Genomic DNA, 19,200 nt, shown 5'->3' with positions numbered 1-19,200 from the left:
TTTAAAAATAGTGACTTGAATATACCTCGAGGAGTTGGCATACACTTCTACATGAGTGTTTACAAGCCATGATGCTAAAGAAGAAAACGCCCAGAGTAAGTGAAATATGTACACTATTGCACTGGTATGGCTTTTATTGATGACTTATTTAAACTTTGAAAGGAGGAAAAACACTTTGAGAACTGAATTTAGGGTAATTAGTATGATATTAATCTTATCAGTAAGACCCGGATTTTCTTTTTATTAAAGAGCTTCAGTGTATTAAATGTATTATTTGGTATGCTCATACCAATTCTTCAAATATTTTTAACTACCAGTTTCTTGAGCTTATTAGGGTAATTCATAGAATCACAGAGAATTAAAGTAATTGTTAGAAATCTCTATCTCCTCTCTTTTGGCTCAAGCAACCCAGATAAAAAATATCTACCCTGTTTTAAAGACCTCGAGGGAAAATATAATCAAAAATGTCCCTCCATATCTCATTCCAATGCTTAACAACCTTAAGATTTAATGTTTAGAAATTGGTTTCTTACATATGGATGAAAGAAACTAAATCTGAAATATTATGAAAAGCTATGCATTATGTAAAAGACCTCCCATTCAGAAAAAAAATCAGAATGTACTTAGCTGAAAAGAATCTATTTATTATAATAGTACATCTACAGTGCCTAAAACAGAAAAAACAGAAATGCATTTTTCCCTCCAGAACTTTTCATCAATCCTATAGCAAGGGCTACAGATTACCTCAAGAAGTCTTAACTAGCCCTAGGTCTTTGGGAAAGTTTTACCTGATTTCAGAAGGAAGTGAACAAAAGACCAACAACACTACACACACACATGCACACAGACACATATACTCACGCTTACACACACTGTAGTTTCCTAAGCACTTTCTTCTAACTCTTCCCATTCCTCCTGTCAGAATGTTTGCTATCCTTGCATTGTCATTTAAGCCCACTTCTAACTGGTGTTTGCTGGAAATTGAATAAATGTGTCTACTTTTTCATAATGTATGTCTTTGTATGGTTAATTATTAAGTCGCTCTGAAGTGTAGAGATGATTAGTTTTGTTACCATTTAATAATTTTTTTTTTTTTTTTCCATTTAATAATTTTAATATTTCTCCGGAAAGATATAGAAAACACTTGGAAGAATGCCCATGAGAGGTTTTAACATCTGCTTACTGAGATTTTTTTTTTTTTTTAAATTTACTAACCCCTCTGGTAGCATCACTAATTTTATTTATAACTTTGAAGTAAGTAAAAATTCACCTAAGAGGAGAGATGGAACACTTCTTATTTTAGGTCCAGACCTAGCATTCAATTTAAACTCCTGAAGTTTAATGTGGGAAATTGCTTTAAATTAGCTTAAGTGCATTTTGATAAGCTTAATGATTGCGTATCCCTTTATTCTGATAACATGAGAAAAATGCTCTCTTGAATGTTAATATTTGCTAAGTTTTCTTAGGTGGAATGAGCAGATTCTTTTTTCCCCCTGCACTGAATGTTTTCAGAAATATTTTCTAATATGTAGTAAAAAATTAAAGTTCCCTAGATGCACTGATGAAGCCTGAAATACAGTTTATAGGTCATTAAGGGAAAATGCGTGCCCCTTTTAGCTCATGTCAGAGGACCGGCAAGCTGCTGCCTGTATCTGTAAAGCGTGGGTTCTAACAGCAGGGCTCTTCCACGCTGGGATGGAGGGGGCTTGTGGTGTAGTTTGCGAAACGTGATTTTGGGACCACACCCAAATTGCATCCGACTGGTGGGTGACTCCCTTGCTTTTTCAGAACCCTGAATGCACCTGGAATTATTTTTAAAAACCCCGCTGTAGACCTACACTAAAAGCTGGCTGTCCATTGCTTAATCAGTTTATTACCTAAGAGTCATTTTTGGGCCATTTCCCTTTGGGATAGATGCCAGCTTCTTTTTTTTTTTCTTTTTCCTTTCTTTTTCCCCTTTCCTTTCCCCTCCCGCCTTCCTCATCTTCCTCCCTTCCCTCCTGTTTTCTTCTCGTGAGACCTTTACTTGTCCCCATCGCCGGGCTCCCAGGGGGCAGCGGGCAGGCCGGGTATGGCCAAGGGGTGCCTTTCCTCCCGAGCTGCCCATGTCGCTCTTGTCCCACAGGCCCGGGGCCGGAGCTGAGCGGCCCGAGCCCCCCGCAGAAGCTGCCGGTGCCCGCGCCCAGCGGCCGGCCCTCGCCCGCGCCCCCTGCAGCAGCGCCGCCGCCCGCGGCCGCGGTGCCCGGGCCCTCGGTGCCGCAGCCGGCCCCGGGGCAGCCCTCGCCCATCCTGCAGCTGCAGCAGAAGCAGAGCCGGATCAGCCCCGTCCAGAAACCGCAGGGCCTGGACCCCGTGGAGATTCTGCAGGAGCGGGAGTACAGGTAATGCACCTGCCCCGGGGGTAAGATGCTGTGTTCTGGCAGGTACCACCCAGCCTAGGGGGTCCGGTGTCTCCTGGTGTTGTGGTCATTCTTTTCTATGGGGCCAGGGAAAGGCCTAAGGGAAATTGCAGAGGCTAAGACTCAGGCTTGAGAATGATTTTAGAACAAAGTCTCAAGAGAAGAGTTTCTTTGCCACTGGGGTGGGGAGTAAGGACCCTCTTCTGGGGGTTCTAGGTTCCCAGGACTGTGCTTTTCACTCATTCAGTCAGAAAACTTTTATCCACCCCTATGATATGCCAAGATCAAAAGTCCAGCCCAGAATTCCTAAAGATCCAAGAAAGCCATCAGCCCACACTTAGATTATGCAGTTTCCTTCTGGTTTATCAGTTTGTCCTTGAATGGTGACTGTGAGCGGCTCAGATGTTGAGTGTTCTGTTGGCCTAACCTTCAGGTTAATGACACATCTAGTGATACTAAAGCGGTACTTCAGTAGCATGATATAATGTCTTCTTTGATTGAGTTCGTGCATTTGTTGGTCTGTGGCTTGGTCTAGCTTTTGGGCTAGGCCCTATGTAAGTGTATTCACATGGGGTCCTTATTTAAACTCTTACTCCAAAAACTTCATTTTCACCTGATTTGGCACATTTATCTAAATCAGGGATTGGCAAACCTTTTCTGTAAAGGGCCCTAGAGTTTCTGTCATAACTACTCAGCTCTGCCCTGATGGTGTGAAAGCAGCCTGTTGGCTGTGTTCCAGTAAAACTTGATTTACGAGAACAGGCTATGGGCAGGGTTTGGCTCGCAGGCTGTAGTTAGCAGATCCTTGACATACATGGTTAATGTCAACCAAAAAGAGAGTCCAGTAAGTACTGAGTCAAGATAAGATGAAACTAAGATCACGGTTTTGGGAGTTAGCCAGAAAGCATGCTCTGTCACTAACTAGCTGTGTTGCCTTCCTCAAGTTACATCGCTTTTCTGTGACTCAGTTTCCTCCTATGTTAAAAGAGGGTATTAAAGTATCTTTTGTAGGGAGAAGATAAAATGATACAAGGACTTTCAATACATATTAGCTATTATTATTATTCCCCAAGTATGATTTAATTTAAAAGACAATTAGGGCTTAAAAATTATAGGGGATGTTAGTAAATAATGTCTAGGAGCCCTTTAAAAACATTACCTTACTCTTTATTGGAAAACACGTGACTTATCTGTTATTATATTAAAATACTAAGTTACCAGCTTTAAGAGTTACTTTGAAAGAAATCAGAGTAACTTGCCATTAAACGTGTGTCGCTTTTTGGATGAAGAGTATAACTTTATTCTCACTGCTATTACTAATCCTCAATTAAGAGCTTTTATGTTTCTGTTTTCAGCTTTTCACGTGCCCCTAGAGAGCTAGATACTCATCATCAATTGATATTTCAGTGTTGATAGGCAGATTCTGTTGGGTGAATAATCGCAGTGTGGTATAAAAGTCAAATATTAGCACTGTGTACTCATTTGGGGCAGAAAAACTGTATTCATAATGCAGTCCTTTCTTTATGTTGCTATTGAATAAAAAAATCAAAAGTCTTTTTTTTTTTAAAGACAGTAAATGGGATAGAGTGGTATCGTTTGGTTACTCTGAAATTCTGACTTCCTAAAAGCTAACGTTTTTTTTCCCACCTTGAAGGTACAGAGCTACCAGTCCTATTTGTTAAATCACATGAACTACCCTCGTAACACAGACACTATATCTAGAAATACATCCGGATTTTTTCCCCCTTATTCATCCTATGTTGTGGGTGTGTGTGTGTGCGTGTACACGCTTACTGACTCCTAAACCTTCTTTTTTCGTTTTTACCAGAATTGTATTTGCAGGCCTTTCTTGTAATGAGCTCATTTTAGCACTTTTTTTGAAAATGATCTTAATGGATGGTCTCCCAAAGTATTCAGTATTAATTGGTACTATTTAGCCTATTTCAGTGTGTGGAAAGCTTTTGTCCTCCACACCTGTGTCAATTAAAAAAAAAGTATCTATCAGTATCTTTTAAATTATAAGCATTGCAGAAGGTGGTGGAATGTCTATTTTTTATATTATTATTATTACTTGATAAATGTCTCCTCTTTTTTTTTTCTTTAATAAATTTATTTATTTATTTATATTTATTTTTGGCTGTGTTGGGTCTTCGCTTCTGTGCGAGGGCTTTCTCCAGTTGCGGCGAGCGGGGGCCACTCTTCATCGCGGGGCGCGGGCCTCTCACCGTCGCGGCCTCTCCCGTTGTGGAGCACAGGCTCCAGACGCGCAGGCTCAGTAGTTGTGGCGCACGGGCTTAGTCGCTCCGTTGCATGTGGAATCTTCCCAGACCAGGGCTCGAACCCGTGTCCCCTGCATTGGCAGGCAGATTCTTAACCACTGCGCCACCAGGGAAGCCCCAATGTCTCCTCTTTTGTTAAGCCGCCTGGCTTTTGAAGTGATTGATTTGGCAAGCCTGGGTTCAAAAAGCTGGTGGGTCTTTTGGCCTGAAGTTTCCCATGGCCATCTTGAGAAGAAGCTTAGGTTTACACTGGCAGGGTTTTGTAGGGGCATCTTTTGTCTTCTTCAGTTATAGAGCAGTAGCTGGCTTCTGCCTATATGAAGGTAAATTGTCCAACTGCAGAGATTAGTTATATTTATCCCTTAAAAAGGGTTAGATTAAGTCCCTTAGGCACTTGTCAAAGACAGCTAAAAAACTCTTCTCCTTCTGCCCCTCTTTGAGAGAACGGCTTACTACCCTTTAGCCCTGATAGGAAGAGTCCAGTGTATCTTTGTCTCCTGATTGAGGATTTGAGCAAGGTCTTTAAAAAAAAGTCTCTTTTATAATTTCATAAACTTGGTTTGAGCAAAAATCACCTGTCAGAAATTCTTTAACAGATGTTCGTTTCTTTGACTGTTGTAATATCACTTACCTTGTCTATGAAAATTGAAAGGAAATTGTCAGAATCTTAATTTTTTTTACTTTTAAGTCACTTGGCTGCTTTTCCTTGTTCCTCATAAAATCAGAATTTTGACAAATTGATCTTCTTTTTTCAGTAATAGCATAAATAAGTTTCTGCATATGAACACTTTGCCTCAGTGCTATACAAGCTCTTCAGTTAAAAATATTTTGTTCTCATTTAAATTGGATCCTTTCTTTTAGGCCATCTTTTTCTCATGATGGAACTGTACTGCTTTTCTCTGTAGTAAGTGTCAGTGACTTTTTTTTTTTTTTTTTTTGGGTGTTTTGGCATGCTTTTTTTGCCCTGTCAACATGCCTAACTTCAGTTCTTCCATCAAGGGTTAGAGGGTTGGTCAGAAGTGCTCCCCGAATTATCATGTTAGCATGTAAATTACACAGATGTTTGCGTGAGAAAGAAATATATTTCACATTGAAAGGAGTTTATGTCAGAAGAGCATCTTTGAATTATGTGAGCCCTCTTTGGTGTCAAGTCAGAATTTAGTATGAAAACAGTAATATAGCCTCCTTGCCTCAGGAAGCCAGCATAGTCCGTTACCGTGTTTTTTGTCCTGCCCTGGTCTCCATTACAACCCTGAGAATTCCTTCTTAGAAATCACCAAGAGCCACTTCATCAGCAGAGTTGCCAAAAGTCAGTCTCCCTCTCTCTCTTTTTTAAAGAGTGTCACTCAGTTCCTGGAAGGAACAAAATGTACCAGTGTCATTTTCTGTTCAAATAACTCTCCTACAGGAATCATAAACTTCTCCTCTGGACCTGAACAAATATCTGTCGCCTTTAATGGAACTCTTTTTCTTGTCAGAACAGTAAGCCCTCTTGATTTACTGTTCAATCCGTATGAAAAACCTGAGCGACCTAATTCTGCTTCAATTTTCTGTACCCGTGAGGACCCTAAATGAGTCTCCCGCAGTTATGCAGTATTACATCTGTTGTTGTTTCGGGAAGTTTAGAATCCTGAATCTCCTTATCGGGCTACCTGCTGAATCCCACTGATGGGAAGATGAAATTGTCTGGAGAGGCGCATTATTTAAAACGAAGATTTCTATTAACCACCACACACACGCAGATAAAATTCTGTACGTAAAAAGAAGCCCCTCCTGTACCTTTGCTACTCCCCACACACACACACTGTGTGCTGAATCGAATGCATACAATTTTACTTTGGAATCTCCCCTTCCTCTTCTCCTATAGTTTGCACGTTTGCACTTTGAACTTCTTGCCTCCCTTTCATAAAAGAAAGATTCTTTTGTGCTGGGGAATCTGAAATTCACTGACAAATTACTAGGCCCTTTGGGGAAGCAGTCATTTCAGGAAGAAGTGCACCCCTCCCAACCCCTCACCCCCTCCCATGCCCAAGTCAGCCAAGGCTCCATCTACCCCACTCCGCACCTCCCCACCTCCCAACTTCTCCTCTCCGCTCTCCAACTCCCCCCCTCCCAGTTCAGTGTGATTTAGTCTCTACACGGTCAGGCCAGTTGTCCTAAGATTATTTATTTAGGCCTAGTTCCATAGTCCTTTAGATGATTAAGGAAAAAGCAGCCATTCCTCTTATGTAGCACCTGACCCACTTTGTCAAACAGCGTAAAACACAATACCAAGGGATAGTTTGAGTTCTGGGATAGTCAAATGAAAAGGGTCTGCAATAAATCTAGAACCAAGGAAGCAGAATAACCATATCTCACCCTGCTGTAGTATCTAAATTTCCTTTAGTATGGCCTTAACGCTACACAAGTAAAATTGTTTTGGTTTAGTTTTTTTCCCTTTAAATTATGTATTTGAGAAAAATATGTAATAGATTTTTCTCTTAATATCCTAATTGTTAAGATCCATCACCTGTTGCTGTATTTGGGAATTTTTGGTTATGTGCGTATTTAAGAAATTGAATTGGATAAAGAAAGTAAAGGTTTGTTTCATACAGAGAAAAATTTTAAACTGCTGTGAGAATCCCATGAGTATCAATAGTAAAAGGAATGTGGAAGAAAGCTGGGAGAGTCTGAATAATTTGATCAAGAGAATAAATTGATGAACGTTTGTTGCTGTTGCTTGAGCTAACACATTTTTAGTCTGTTGCATGGTTAAACCACTTAAAAGTACTATTGTTTGTGTTGGTATGCATAGTTGAAATAACACACAATAACAATAATATTAGTAATAACACATTATGATGATAAATCATTTAGTATATCAGAATTAATAACACGTATATACCAAATAAAAGAGGAATCTATCAGAATATTATTGTCAATGAAGTCAGTGAAAAATGATGCATTACCCTTACTATCATTTTTAAAGTTTTGAAAAAGATGATATTTTCTTTCTCTACCAAAGCAAACAACTGTTAAGTTTTTTAAAATGCCCTCATTTTGATATTTGGGCTATATGAACTATTAAGATATTTTGCAACATCTAAGTCACAGAAGGTTTTACTTTTTCATATCAACAGACAGCATCATAAAGGTTGAAAAAAGCATAATATTAATTTTTAACAGAATCTTTAATTATCAATTTTTATAGTTGAGTTCCAAGGGAGTTTGCAGTTAGAAAGTATATTTTACTTATCTGCAGTATCGTTGCAGTGGTGTTTGTGTCAGGCCAGTGAGGGTTCCAGCCTCGGCTCTCTCCTTTACTGGCTCTATGAAGTCCACATGTTTCTTAATATCTCTGAACAACTTCAGTTTTCTCTTCAATAAAATGGTGCATTTACCTTGTAGAGGGGTGTGTGTGTGTGTGTGTGTGTGTGTGTGCATGTGTGTGTGTGTGTGTGAGAGAGAGAGAGAGAGAGACAATTAGATTGTGCTTTAAATGCACCTAACTTAGTGTAGCTACTATTAGTTTAGTTTAACTTACTACCTTTTACTGTTCTTTCTTTGTCGAAATCTATTCCAAGACAGTTTTGCCCCAAATTTGGGGGGAGGTCATTCTAAAAATAGATTTAGATAGCATGTAATTATTTGTAAGAATAGGATCCAGGTGAACCCTAAAACCAGTTTCTATGACTAACAGTAATAGTATCCCAAATGAATAAAGTAGGAAGTCTTTTATTTTCTCTTCTGCCTCTATTGTGAGGAAGTACCTATAGTTCTATTTTTTGATGATGTCCAGAATAAGACTCCTCGGCAGTCCTTTTCTGGAAACTCTTAGTTTTAAAAAACTGTTTGCTATTTACTGCTGCTCCAAACCTGATTTTTTTAAATGCTTAATTTGCCTTTTCTTTTCTCAAGCAAGCACTGCTTGCAGAGGAAATGGTTGTGGCTGGTAGCCCGCTCTCTCTCTCTCTGAATGTTTTGGGTTGGCTGGTTTCTGTGGCCTCAGCACCTAAAACTGCTCTTGTTCACTCAGCTTTACTGGCTGTCATCGTCAGCATCTTGGCAAGGAGGGCAAATGGCCCCGTTGCCTTAGGACAGAACTAGAAGTTAGAAAGAGAACTCCGTTGTCTCAGCTCTGTACTCTGGTTGGCCAGGCGTTCGGGAGCAAGTCAGATTTTCCTGTCTCATTTTCTCTCTCTCTTCGGAGGGAGCCATGGGGCTTGACTTTCCTCCTGGATGTATTCTGAGCCCTCCTTCCTGGCTGTTAGAGAGAGGTTGTGAAGAAGGCCAAAGTGTTAAGTAATATAGCACCTGTCTGCATTAATGCAAAGGTAGCTTTTCTCTGTTTAACATCAGATAATCTAGTTGGGTATCAGAAATCGGCCGTCAGTATCTGGAAGGTGAACTTAAACCTAAGGTTGTTGTCTATCATTTAAGACCAGACTGTAATGTATATTTCCACCTTCCCCCTCCCCCATTTTATTATCTCCGTTAGACTTCAGGCTCGCATAGCCCATAGGATACAGGAACTGGAAAATCTCCCTGGCTCTTTGCCACCAGATTTACGAACCAAAGCAACTGTGGAACTGAAAGCACTTCGGTTACTCAATTTCCAGCGTCAGGTAATACCTTTTCCCCAGCACATCTGAGGTGCAGGAAATAAATATAATTGTTCCAGAGTGTGATCTGTGTGTTTCCTTAAGTCTGTTCAATATTGTTATAAAGATATAAACTTAGTAAAAGACTGTATCTTTTCGACCAGCAGCACAGAGCTAAAAGTAATGAAGACTAACTGCTTATTATTCTATTTTTCTCTTCTGTACATCAGAGACATTTTTTTCTTCCATATTATGGTTTCCAAAGTCAGAGTTATGGCATTTTGTTACTGTAGATGAAACCTTGAGAACAGATGGGATAGCTCATGTTTGCCTTTATGGTTTCAAAGAAAAACAGGAAGGTGATAGATCAGAGCTTCTTTGTAAAGAGAAATGTAAAATCCTAGCCGTGACTATGAAAATCATTTTAACAAATATGAAAGCCACTCAACTAAATTAATAGCTCATTGTTTATAGAAATACATAAAACTGGTTTGTAACTGTTGATTATTCGTCAACACCTACTTTTGGAGCATTTCATCACATCAGACCCCCATATCTGACTAATCAGTGAATTTGTATCTCTTGTTCTTGCTATGGTCTTAGTAGTCACTGATTAAGAAAGGCTAGCATAGCGATCTATTTTATAATTGCTAAATCAGTAGGAGACTAGTGGAATGAAGTAGAGCTAATTTTCACTTTGGCGAGTTTTGCCTTCTGTACTCCAAAGCTTCAGGTCCCCTGGTCGTCACACAGCGGCATTTAGCCAAAGGGGAAAAGGAATGCTTCCTCGCCACTCAGACGGGCTTGTTTGGTGAAGGTCTCGGGGCATGCAAAATGAATAATTAATGACTGAAAGTAGTTTGGAAGTACTGAATTACATGACTTGGTCTATTGGAGGATGTGAGTAAAATCACAAGGCCAACCCTCTTGCTATTGTCATATGAACTTGGAAATACGTTTTGCCTTGTTGGTTATAATATTACAAGAGGGGCGTCATGGTGGCTGGCGGCTACTTGACTGTAGGTTTGTGAGAGTAGATTAGAGCTTAAATTAAAAACAAAAAAAGAAAGGAAAAAAAAAAAAAAAACTTTCTGCGCTCCATTTGCTTCTTTCTTACAGGTAACTTCATAAAATGCCTTGATAAGCTGTTTAATAAAATTTTGTTAAATGAGTATTTTCAGGAATAAGATTATATTCAAATTAGCTTCACTATGCTGGATTCTGATTGGTTTCTGATTTTTGCTTCATATTATTGAAAAATCTGTTACCTGTGAAGTTTTCCAATGAAATTAGCTGTAATGGATGCTGATTTCAGATTCAGTCGAATTGCTATTTCAGTGCATGTTTCCACCCCCCCCACCTTTTACCACCACGTAACATACAATATGAATGAAATACTGTATTTCTGATCTAAAAGAAGTCCATAATACAGTAAAAAAAAAAAATTAAGTATCTTGCAAAGAATATCATTGTTAGGAGTGGGAGGAAGCCCAAACTAGTATTTCCCATCTTTTATATGAGATGATGAATTAGCACTGTTTGCATATCTGCAGCTACTTCACATGAGCAGGAAGTAATTCTTCTATTCTTTTTTGCCCAGCATTGTTCACGTTAATCTTTAAGCACAAAGAGAAAGTTAGCATGGCACTTAAAATGAAGTAAAAAAATGTAAAAAGCTTATGATCTAATTAATATCATTAGGATAATTAAATAGAGTGAATCAATTTATTTAAAAGCCAAGACATCCTCTACTTACTTACTGATTTATTTTCTTTACTGTTAACAGTGCCGTACTTGCTTCCTCTCTGAATTTTTTGGAAAGAAAACTTAGAGCGTCTTTGAAAATACCATATACATTCAGCATGATGTAGTCCCTTTGTTTACTAAAAGGCCAACTGTGATGGAGAAACTCAGGGAGTCACCATTCGGCTCCACTAAATGGAGGGCAGGGGACGACGGGGGTCTGGCCTCCGTCTGGGGAGGTGTTCTAACTGCTCCCCTCTTGACAGCTGAGACAGGAGGTAGTGGCTTGCATGCGACGGGACACGACCCTGGAGACGGCCCTCAACTCCAAAGCATACAAACGGAGCAAGCGCCAGACCCTGAGGGAAGCCCGCATGACGGAGAAGCTGGAGAAGCAGCAGAAGATCGAGCAGGAGAGGAAGCGTCGGCAGAAGCACCAGGTACTTGGGCCTGGGCTCTGGGTGCCCCGCCGTCGACAGAGATGCTAACCGAGAAAGTGGGCGGAGTCAGAACCACTGAAAAATGGACAGCTGTGGGCAGTGGGGACATCACGGAGAGGATCCTGGGAGCTTACGTAGTCCAACCACACCATTTCATAGATGAGGAAGCCTAGGCCCAGCCAGAGTGGTAGGTGACCTCCGCAAGGACACGCGAACGGTCAGTACAGGATAAGGGGGTGGGGGGGGGACCCTGCTTTCTGAATTCCAATCAGGTGTCATATTCATCACCCCATGGGATACTGCCGACTGGGTAGGCACAAGCGGGTTTCCTAGAACAAAGTCCTGGGGAAGAGGGAACTTGGAAAGAAGAGGGCAAACAGTTATTTTTATCCCGGATATAAATATAGTATCCTGGGCTTTTCAAGGGCCCAGCTGAAGGTTTCACAGGGGCAGATATTTTAAAACATTCCTTTCTAGGGATTTGGACATATTTTGATGTAGGATTTGATCTCGTGTTGTAATCCTGTGAATTTTATTTGTTTTTCTGTGCTTCATTTAGTGCCTTGATTTAAGTTTTGTTTTGAAAAGTGTTGGACTTAAGCGTAAATAAGGTTATAAGTTTCCCCTTCTTTATTTAAAAAGTGGATACAAAAGATGTATGGCAATTTTAGCTTCCTATAAAACTTTTTTTGAGGGACAATTCTAAGGTATTTAAGTGAGAGCAGAAGAAACGCTACTTTTGTAACACGCTTCTCACTGGAAACACCCGTCTCCCTGAGGTTTATCTGGGAGTGATTTGCTGTAAATTCTATCATCACTGTTTTGTAGGTCTCTCTGAACCTTTGATCTTTCCATTTTCACGTGGCCACACCCTCAAGGCCGGGGAGGCTTCTCTTCCACCGGCTGGCACCAAGACAAACTTTGAGAGGTCATCTTTCCCACCACCACGTAGCCCACACCTCAGCTCTGGAGACACACCAGGGCACCTGTCCCAAAATAGATTCTAGTCCCCCATGGCTGTTCAATGCACAGAGTTTCCCTGGACTATGTTGAAACCTCAAACGACATCGGGAACTGAATTTTAAGCCTTCTCTTCTCCCCGCTTTGGATCCCTTAGGAATACCTGAACAGTATTTTGCAACATGCAAAAGATTTTAAGGAGTACCATCGGTCTGTGGCCGGGAAGATCCAGAAGCTTTCCAAAGCAGTGGCCACTTGGCACGCCAACACTGAAAGGGAACAGAAGAAGGAGACCGAGCGGATCGAAAAGGAGAGAATGCGGAGATTGATGGTAAGGGGCCTGCCTACAGGAACCCAGGAAAATGCTCCCCTCACAGCCATCTGCACTGAGAATGTTAAACATGCTGTAGTAGGAGAGAGTAAAAGCTGCTTATCAAATATACTAATCCATTCCTTTGAACTTCACAGGGATGGAGTAAAAATATCTTCCCTTTCCTAGACAGTGCAGTGCCACAAATCTTGGGTCACCACTGATGAGTATAGTGTTTCCATGTCCTAGGGTGGCACTGTTATTCCGATGATAGCTTTTTACATAAGGGCAGGTAACTATATTTTGCAGGAGTTTTGATCACCAGACCTGGAAGGACAGAAACGGCAGTTCTTTTTAAAGTGTTGCCTCTTTGAGACTAATGACACAAGTTGTTTTGAATGAATATCTCATGAAGTTGTGTCTTGGAATCTAAGAAGTTCTCTTTTTTTGAAGCCGCTGGTGCTTCAAAATTCTGGCAGAAATTTTTCTCTAACAGTTTAAAAAGTGATTTTTAAGTTAATTTTGAAAAGTTGCCTTTTTGATTATAGCTGTGTTATTGTCAAAGGCTATTCATGGGTCATTTCATTTCCAGTGTTACTTTTTAATGGATATATAAACACAGAAGGAATTGGTTTATATCACTGGTATTTGAGTTTATTGGCCATTTATTTTTGGAATCGGACCTCAGAGCACACCGTGGATTTTAGAAAAGTGTGTGTAATGTATATTGATAGGAGACCTGCAGATTCTATCTGGGATGTAATGCCTGGGTATTGGATGAAGATAAAATCATTAGCCTCAACCCATATTTATGTCCCTGGAAAATTCCAAATGACATAGTCTTCCTGGCTGGTATTATGGTTTGCGTTTTTTTGTCATTAAGTTTTTTGGATTTCGGAGAGTGAACACCATATTTTAAAAGGCTCTGTGTCCGGGGTCTACTAAATCTTACCACCTTCTCCTGCCTCCCTCTCGTTTTTTGGGAGGGAGGGGACTAAGAGATGGCTAACTAACTGGGGAGACCATTTTATAGTAGTTTGAGCAGGGAGCAGTCAAATTTGTCTGATTCAACTGAAGTGAAACTGTATTAGAACTTCAGTAACAGATTGGCTTGACACTAATGATTAGGCATTTGCAAATCATTAATTTTCGCAATTAAATGATGGAATATACAGATAACAGAGACACTGAAGTTTTTTTTTTTATCATTCTTTCTTCAAGTGAGATCAACCATAACCAAAAGCAATTACAGTTATAATAGCATTTGAGGTTCATGCTCATCCACGGGGCAGACAGCAGCCAGACGGAGTGACAAGGCTGCTGTCACTCGGGCAAATGCTGGAGGGACACCCCTGGACTGAAAAACCTAAGCTTCTCTGTAAGCAGCTGCCTCTTAAAGATTTTGCAGTCTGTCCCTTTTATCCTGCATCACGTGAGGAAGATATCTTTGAGATGTCCTTTTATTGGGATGTATAAAAAGATTTCTCTGGAAATGACCCAGAGGGCATCAGTTTTTATTCCATGTAAGCTCATAATGTTGCTTAACAGGAGGTAGAAGTGGGAAGTACTGTGTCTGTTTTATGGCTCAGCACTATTAGGCTTCCGGTGCTAATGACTTGTCTCCAGTCATCTGGGCCCATCATGCAGTGCCGACCTGTGACCAAAATCCCTCCCAGTGTGACCTTTCCTATCAACCACATTTTTTATAAATTTATTTATTTATTTATTTATGTATTTTTGGCTGCGTTGGGTCTTCGTGGCTGAGCGCGGGCTTTCTCTAGTTGCGGCGAGCGGGGGCTACTCTTGGTTGTGGTGCGCGGGCTTCTCTCTGTTGCGGAGCACGGCCTCTAGGCGCGCGGGCTTCAGTAGTTGAGGCATGCGGGCTCAGTAGTTGTGGCGCACGGGCTTAGTTGCTCCGCGGCATGTGGGATCTTCCCAGACCAGGACTCGAACCCGTGTCCCCTGCGTTGGCAGGCGGATTCTTAACCACTGCACCACCAGGGAAGTCCTTGTAATGCTTTTAAGTATAAGAAGTTATTTGTTCAAAACCTATTCAGTTCCTTGCCTCTGGAAGTACTTATTGAAATATTTATGAATGAAAAGCTATTATGTCTGGAATTTGCTTCGGGACAATCCAGTTTGGGATTGCAGGGAGGAGGTGGGGGAAGGGCTGCAGCGAAACAAACGGGAGTCATGGGGAGTTAATTTTTGTTACTTGGTGTTGGTTATATGAGAGATTATACTACCTTCTCTACTTTTGATTATATTTGACACTTTCCAAAGTATAAAGTTAAGAATAAGTTTCAGATGGTGAATCCTCAAATTTAACACTTTTTGCGCAGTTAAAGAAACACAAAAGAATGAAAAGTTGGCTCAGAGTGCTTGATCACACCACATAAATAGCATGGTTATGTGTGTTGACCTTGCCGTGAACTCTGGTGTCCCGGGATGTAGGCATCGTACCTCCGTGTGTTCCCCAGTCCCAGACAGGGTGCGAGAACTCGGGTGGCCGGAATCATACGGTTTGCTGCGCGCACCACCGAAGTTCAGACCATCAAGGGGAGGGATGAGTGGGAAAAGGTGTCATCCGCAAACTTTTATCATGTTCTGATCACGCTCTTCTTTCCTTAATAGGCTGAAGATGAAGAGGGCTATAGGAAACTGATCGATCAAAAGAAAGATAGGCGTTTAGCGTACCTTTTGCAGCAGACCGATGAGTATGTGGCCAACCTGACTAATCTGGTTTGGGAGCACAAGCAAGCCCAGGCGGCCAAAGAGAAGAAGAAGAGGAGGAGGAAGAGGAAGGTGAGCACATGAGTGGCTGTGGCTGAGCTGGGGAATGTGTGGTCGCCGACCAGTTTTAGGCACGTCTTGCCCTTTAACGAGTACTTCCTACTACACTAATGGGAGACTTAGATGAGTATATTGCAAACATTGCTGATATAAATGGGTTGATGTACTAGGTGTCCTAGGCAACATATTGGAGATGGGAGCATGATGGACAGGATGTATATTTGGTTCGTATTGCCACTGTTTCACACAGTATTCAGAAACTAAGTACACACGGTCGGTAGGAAAAGGAAAACCATGGGCACAAAGAAATGTTTGCTCAAGTGCAATGCCAGCGAGGCAGGAGACTGCTGAGTTAAGAAACTGGAGTGAAAATGAAGACGAAAATGCTGTGTGTTCAGATTGAAAGGAGCCAGAGGAAGATGGAAGAGATAGCTTTGGGATACTTTTAGAACATATTTCAGCCTGTTTCTTTGGACAGACAGCAATGCCAAGATTGTTCACTCGGTTCAGCTGCCCCGGTTTTACACTAAGGTAAATGTGCAAGTCAGGGTTTTAGGTCATTACAGAAAACAGTAAATAGTCTTATGTAAAATAATCCAATTTATCATGAGAAACGAAGGGTAAGATTTAGAATCTCTACTCTGCGGATACTATATCTCAATTCAAGGGTAACCTGCTTCCCTTTGAAGACCTGTAAATATAGAGCCTCTTTGAAGCTTAAGTAGTCTGCTAATATAGTTCTCGGTGGATATTTTGTTTTCACGGTCAGTTCTGATTGGCCCAGGTATAAACATCAACAGGAAGTCTTCGTTAGAATTGTGAAGATTGAGGATTGGTAATATTTAATCATTTCTTCTCTGCACTGAATAATTGAACTAAATGTTTTCCAAAAAAATAATTAATTTCATGGCTCCTGAATTCTCATACCTGTTTCATAATTAAGGAGGAGGAATAAGTGATTGAAAAGGTGCCTTCTGCACCTGATTTCTTTAGTATAAGATAGCTTCCCTTATTGTGAAGGTGAACAAGGGATGAGTCAGGGCTTGCATTTCGACATTTCTTTGGTGAGGAATACCTCATTTTCCTGTCAAGGTCGCGTTATAGACTTTGCAAAATTCCAGCTCCCAATTTCTGACTTAAATTTGGCACATGGCAAGCAGATAACAGTTCTGTCATATTCCATAGGTGGACCCCATGAAATGGCCATTTTCATTTTTCCTGAGCCTGAGGCATATTTTGCAGAGGCTGTCACACAAAGGTCACTGTTAGTGTTTTTAGTACTACCATTCGTAGTCTGTGTTTCTTTGTGATTAAAAGCTAATGGCTCAGGTATGAGCTAATGGCTTTTAATTAATGGATTGCTGCAATAGTATTAGATTGTTATATCATCATAGGCAAAGAAAGATACATAATTGAGTTGTAATGATTATGCCTTTATTTTTATGTTGATCTGTACAGAGCAGGAACCTGTCAGTATTTTTCATGGTGCTGCCAACACTGTATCATCTGTAGGTTGACTCTCTACCACCAAACTCTTGCTTTCAGGTTTGCTAATAGCACTTATTCTTTCTGTTTCATGTATTTGCTCAGCAAATATTAACTGAACACTTACTATGATCTAGGCAGGATGCTAGATGCTGGGGGAGAGAGAGTGCAAGCGGTGAGGAAAAGCACTCTTGCCCTCTTAATTAATTAGAGAGAGAGACAGACAGACATTAATCAAATATGCACCCGAGTATATAATTATAAACTGTAATGAATGCTGTGAAGGAAGGCGGGGAGTAAAACTGGGGCCTGGTTTCCTGGCAAATGAATAATAGGTACCCAAGCGACTCCAGTCTGCCTGGTGGCTTTATCTGGACATCTTCCGCTGATGGGCTCACATGACGGAATGTGCAGAATTAGTAGTTTATTAGCAGCCCTCTCCCTCCTCCCCGGCATGCTCTCGGGATGCCTCGCGTCTGAGCTCCCCCTGCCCTCAGTAGGACCAAGGAGATCAGGCCGTATTTCCTTCCTGAGCCATCTTGCTGGGAGACCTTGGATAAAGAAAGGACAAAAAGAAACTGGGCTCCTTCCTAGTCCTTCCTGAAAACTCTCTCACGGGGTTTTAAGACTTAGTTCAGAGTGAGTTACCCAATTTTAGATGTACCTTAATTCAAGTGCAAAGAAAATGGATGCTTTCAAAAGCTGATTATTTGACACTCTGGATTACCTGGAGTTCTTCTCCCCTCCATTAGAGTGAATGATTGCGAGAGTTGTTTGTTCCAGCTTCTCTGTCAGGGAGGGAACCTGCATGCGGACACTTAAAAATTCTGTGCTGTCCCTTTCAGCATTTCCCATAGAAGTGAATAATCATGCTGTACCTATCTGCAGGTTTTGTTTTGCTTTTTTTTCTAATTAAGTAAGGCATCCCTAAATCTTTGTTTTGAGAAAGCTTCTTTACTCAGTGAACTAATAGCATTGAACTGGTGGCAACACTTGTAGGACAAGATACAGGTAACTTCAAGAACTGTGCCGTCAAAGATAAGTATGGTGGACCTTGCAGTTTAACTGGAAAAGGGCTACTTTTTTACTCTGTGTTAAACTAGTGTATCATTTTTTCAGGAATTGCCCTGGTGTAACAGAGAAGGCCTTTTTCTTTCTTGGGGAGTTGATCAGGTTTACTTGGTGTTAGTGAATAATAGAGTGGATTTCCTTTAACCTCTCAGGACCTTGCTTAGTTTTTCTCTTCTCACCGTTAGAGCCGCTTCTATGAAGTATACATTTATAAATCATTCTGAAACTTCTCGATCTCAACCTTGCCTTCCATTAATGCCCTTGAAGTGGAAGAAAAAGAAATAAGCTCTATGTATCTACTTAAGTGTTAGAGGAGGAATAATTTTTCAAGTATTGAAATATCTAATTAGGTGACAGCAGTCTCTGCAGTGTGACAAGGTGAATACACTGTTATGGGTACTTAGCATGACCTGGAGGTCTCCATCCTCTGCCATGCGAGTTCTCTTATATCTACTGGGGGACCCCAGGTTGAAATGGCGTTGTGCACAAATAGGATTGAACATGCTAACTTATGAAATTGGACTACTGTCTAAAGCACATTGGTACGCAATCTCTTAAATTCATAACTGCATAAGAAAACGTAGAATACTAATTTGCTGTTATTCCCTTGTAGGATATTTCATTAAGAGATCTATTACCCAGTGCTTCAGTCTCTTGATCTGTAAGAAGGTGATAGGAACAGGACCTGTAGCCTAGATTTGTTGTGAGGATCACATAGGAAAGTTTATCTAAAGCACTTAGAACGCTCCCTGGGACATAGTAAGTGCTCAGTAAATATTAGTTATTTTATCAATCAATTCTGTGGTATAGATGGAGGATCATGATTGTTGAAATGTGGTTATAGGTTTTTCTGAAAATAAAATCTTTTTCCCCTTACTATATGTTCTCTGTGGTGTTGAGAAAATAAATGGCCACCATTTTTTTCTAGGTGAGGATCGATTAGATATTATTAGGTAGAGTGTCTTTTAGGACAACGACAGGCTCCTTGGCTGTTGAGGCCTGCAGTGGGAAATGAGGATTTCTTATTTTTGGCAGACTCTCCTTCCCTCTTTCTCCCCAGATCCTACAAAGAGAATTTTCTAATTATTTGGCCTATAATATCCAAACAATAAGGTATTTCTTACAGAGATTTAGGGTATG

The 19,200-nt window shown here is 40.7% G+C and overlaps 1 protein-coding gene across 6 annotated transcripts in view; it reads left to right on the top strand.

The window, feature by feature from the left end:
• Nucleotides 1–19,200, top strand: part of SMARCA2 (SWI/SNF related BAF chromatin remodeling complex subunit ATPase 2) — a 176,040-nt gene that overhangs the window by 29,707 nt on the left and 127,133 nt on the right. For all 6 annotated transcript variants that reach the window (XM_082403619.1, XM_082403620.1, XM_082403616.1 and 3 more), the window contains exons 5-9: nt 2,126–2,381; nt 9,156–9,282; nt 11,268–11,441; nt 12,559–12,732; nt 15,346–15,516. In XM_082403619.1, coding sequence (XP_082259745.1) covers nt 2,126–2,381; nt 9,156–9,282; nt 11,268–11,441; nt 12,559–12,732; nt 15,346–15,516 — 902 coding nt within the window. The remainder of the gene's footprint in view (nt 1–2,125; nt 2,382–9,155; nt 9,283–11,267; nt 11,442–12,558; nt 12,733–15,345; nt 15,517–19,200) is intronic.

Source organism: Balaenoptera borealis (genome assembly GCF_965194805.1).
Source record: "Balaenoptera borealis genome assembly, chromosome: 8".
Classification (NCBI taxonomy): domain Eukaryota; kingdom Metazoa; phylum Chordata; class Mammalia; order Artiodactyla; family Balaenopteridae; genus Balaenoptera; species Balaenoptera borealis.
This window is presented reverse-complemented; position numbering and strand designations above follow the sequence as displayed.